Consider the following 2,165-nt stretch of genomic DNA (forward strand, 5'->3'; position numbering starts at 1 on the left):
ATATAACATTTTAGACACATTCTAGACAGTTTATCAGCTAAAAAAAGTTAATTTTGGGGTAAGTTACTCTTTAAAATGTAATGTGAACGTTCACACAAAAAGATCAGATTTTTTCAAAAAATCACAACTGAGCATTAAGACCTGCAGTGTGAACGTAGCCAGGGACAATGTCCTCTGGACAGATCAGACAAAAATGGAACTTTTTGATTAGACAAATCAGCTCTATGTTCACAGACAGAAAAATGAAGCATATTAAGAAAAAAACACTGTACTGTGAAACATGGAGGCGGCTATGTTATGTTCTGGAGCTGCTTTGCTGCATCTGGCACAGGGGGTCTTGAATCTGTGCAGGGTACAATGAAATCAAGAGTATCACGGGATTCTACAGAGAAATGTGCTGCCCAGTGTAAGAAAGCTTGGTCTCAGTCGCAGGTCATGGGTCTTGCAACAGGATAATGACCCAAAACAGCTAAAAACACCAAGAATGGTTAAGAGGAAAACACTGGTCTATTCCGAAGTGGGCTTCAATGAGCTCTGACCTAAATCCTACTGAGCATCTTTGGAAGGAGCTAAAGCATACCGTCTGGAAAAGGCTCCCTTCAAACCTGAGACAATTGGAGCAGTTTGCTCATGAGGAGTGGATCAAAATACCAGCTGAGAGGTGTAGAAGTCTAAATGACAGTAACAGGAATTATTTGAACGTAGTGATTCACCCAAAAGGTTGTGCAACAAAGTATTAAGTTAAGGGTACCATCATTTCTGTCCTGGCCTGTGTCGTGAGTTTTATTTCTTTTTTTAACTCATATAAAACATCAGTGTGACAGGTCCGTTAGCCAAACCACTCCCATAACCAAGAAACTTCCACTAATTGACTTGAGATCCCTACTTGGTTTCTATTATTAGAAGGAACAAATATGTACACTCACAGGGTGACTGAAGTCTTCCCCATGGGCGCTTTGTCCAGGAAGTCCCTTGCGATGGGCTTCACCCAGAGAACCAACACAACGACTGGAGATAAGAAACTCATGTGCAGCAAAATCCTGTTAGGAAATGTTCACATGTATCAATCAGCGAGAGACAAACACTGTTAAAGTCTGATTGCACAGACGCAAGAAGTCTTTACTGGATGAGCGGTCGATCGGAGTTCATCTGCACGGCGTCTAGATGAGTCTGAGCCAAGCGCAGTCCTGGGAAGGCCAGGAGGGCTCCGACGTACGCACAGACAGCAGCCAGACTGAGCTTCACCGTCAGCTTTGTTACAGGGATTCTGACAAAAAACACACAGAAACAGGAAATGACACAAACGGCTGCTCCAAGTCAAAGATTTTTGGACACAATCKGAGGTTCTTCCCACCGTACTTGAGTTTGAATATACATTTGACACTTACGACCAGTCTGCATATCCCTGCTGTTTGGCAAAGATTTCCAAGTTGTCAAACAGGCTGGAAAAACCAGGTTCTAGGCCGAACTCCAGGTAGTCCTCCCGGACCACCAGAACCAGCATAGCCACCAGCAGGGACAGGAAGCCRAAGGCAAGGCACACCGAGCGCTCGCCGCCCTCCTCGGAGCGGAAGTAGTGGCTCATCAAAGTGTGGAGCATCTTTCTGAGGGTTGTGGATTAAAGGGATTCAACAAAAACTATATTTAATGGGAAACTGCAAGTCCTGCTACTGAACCCAGGCTGTCAAACAAAACAGTTTTAACACCTTGGCAAAGATCTCAAGTTTGAGACGTACATTGCAACCACACCGCTAATAAAGTTGGAACGTTGTGTAAAACATAAAAACAGAATACGATCTTTTTCAAACTACGTTCAATTAAATATGCAACAAATGCAAGATATTTAATGTTTAAATGGATAAACTTTGTTTTTTTCTTGTTTTCTTTTTGCAAATATTAGCTCATTATGAATTCATATATGTGACCCATCAAATCAAAATGAGGATTAAGTCAAATTTGGTCAAAATTACCTAAATTACATTTTTCAGACTCCTGGCTTTAAAAGCTACATTTTGATACCTGAATCATTCTGATATCATAAGCTTATCCAGAGATGTGACTTAATTTGTCTTGTTGGTTACAATAATACATTACTCTTTGGTCTGAATCCTTATTTTATGTCAATTTATTGAGCAATTTTATATCAATAATATAAAGAGTAAACC

At 40.9% G+C, this 2,165-nt stretch overlaps 1 protein-coding gene across 1 annotated transcript in view; it reads right to left on the bottom strand.

Moving 5' to 3' along the window:
• Window positions 1–926: 926 nt before the first annotated feature.
• tmem161a (transmembrane protein 161A) overlaps window positions 927–2,165 on the bottom strand; it is a gene marked incomplete at its 3' end in the record, with an annotated part of 3,226 nt that continues 1,987 nt past the window's right edge. Inside the window, 3 exon segments of the mRNA XM_014016767.1 lie at window positions 927–1,040; window positions 1,124–1,267; window positions 1,389–1,604. Coding sequence (XP_013872221.1) covers window positions 927–1,040; window positions 1,124–1,267; window positions 1,389–1,604 — 474 coding nt within the window.

Source organism: Austrofundulus limnaeus, unplaced genomic scaffold, assembly GCF_001266775.1.
Source record: "Austrofundulus limnaeus strain Quisiro unplaced genomic scaffold, Austrofundulus_limnaeus-1.0 Scaffold153, whole genome shotgun sequence".
NCBI classification, from domain to species: Eukaryota; Metazoa; Chordata; class Actinopteri; order Cyprinodontiformes; family Rivulidae; genus Austrofundulus; species Austrofundulus limnaeus.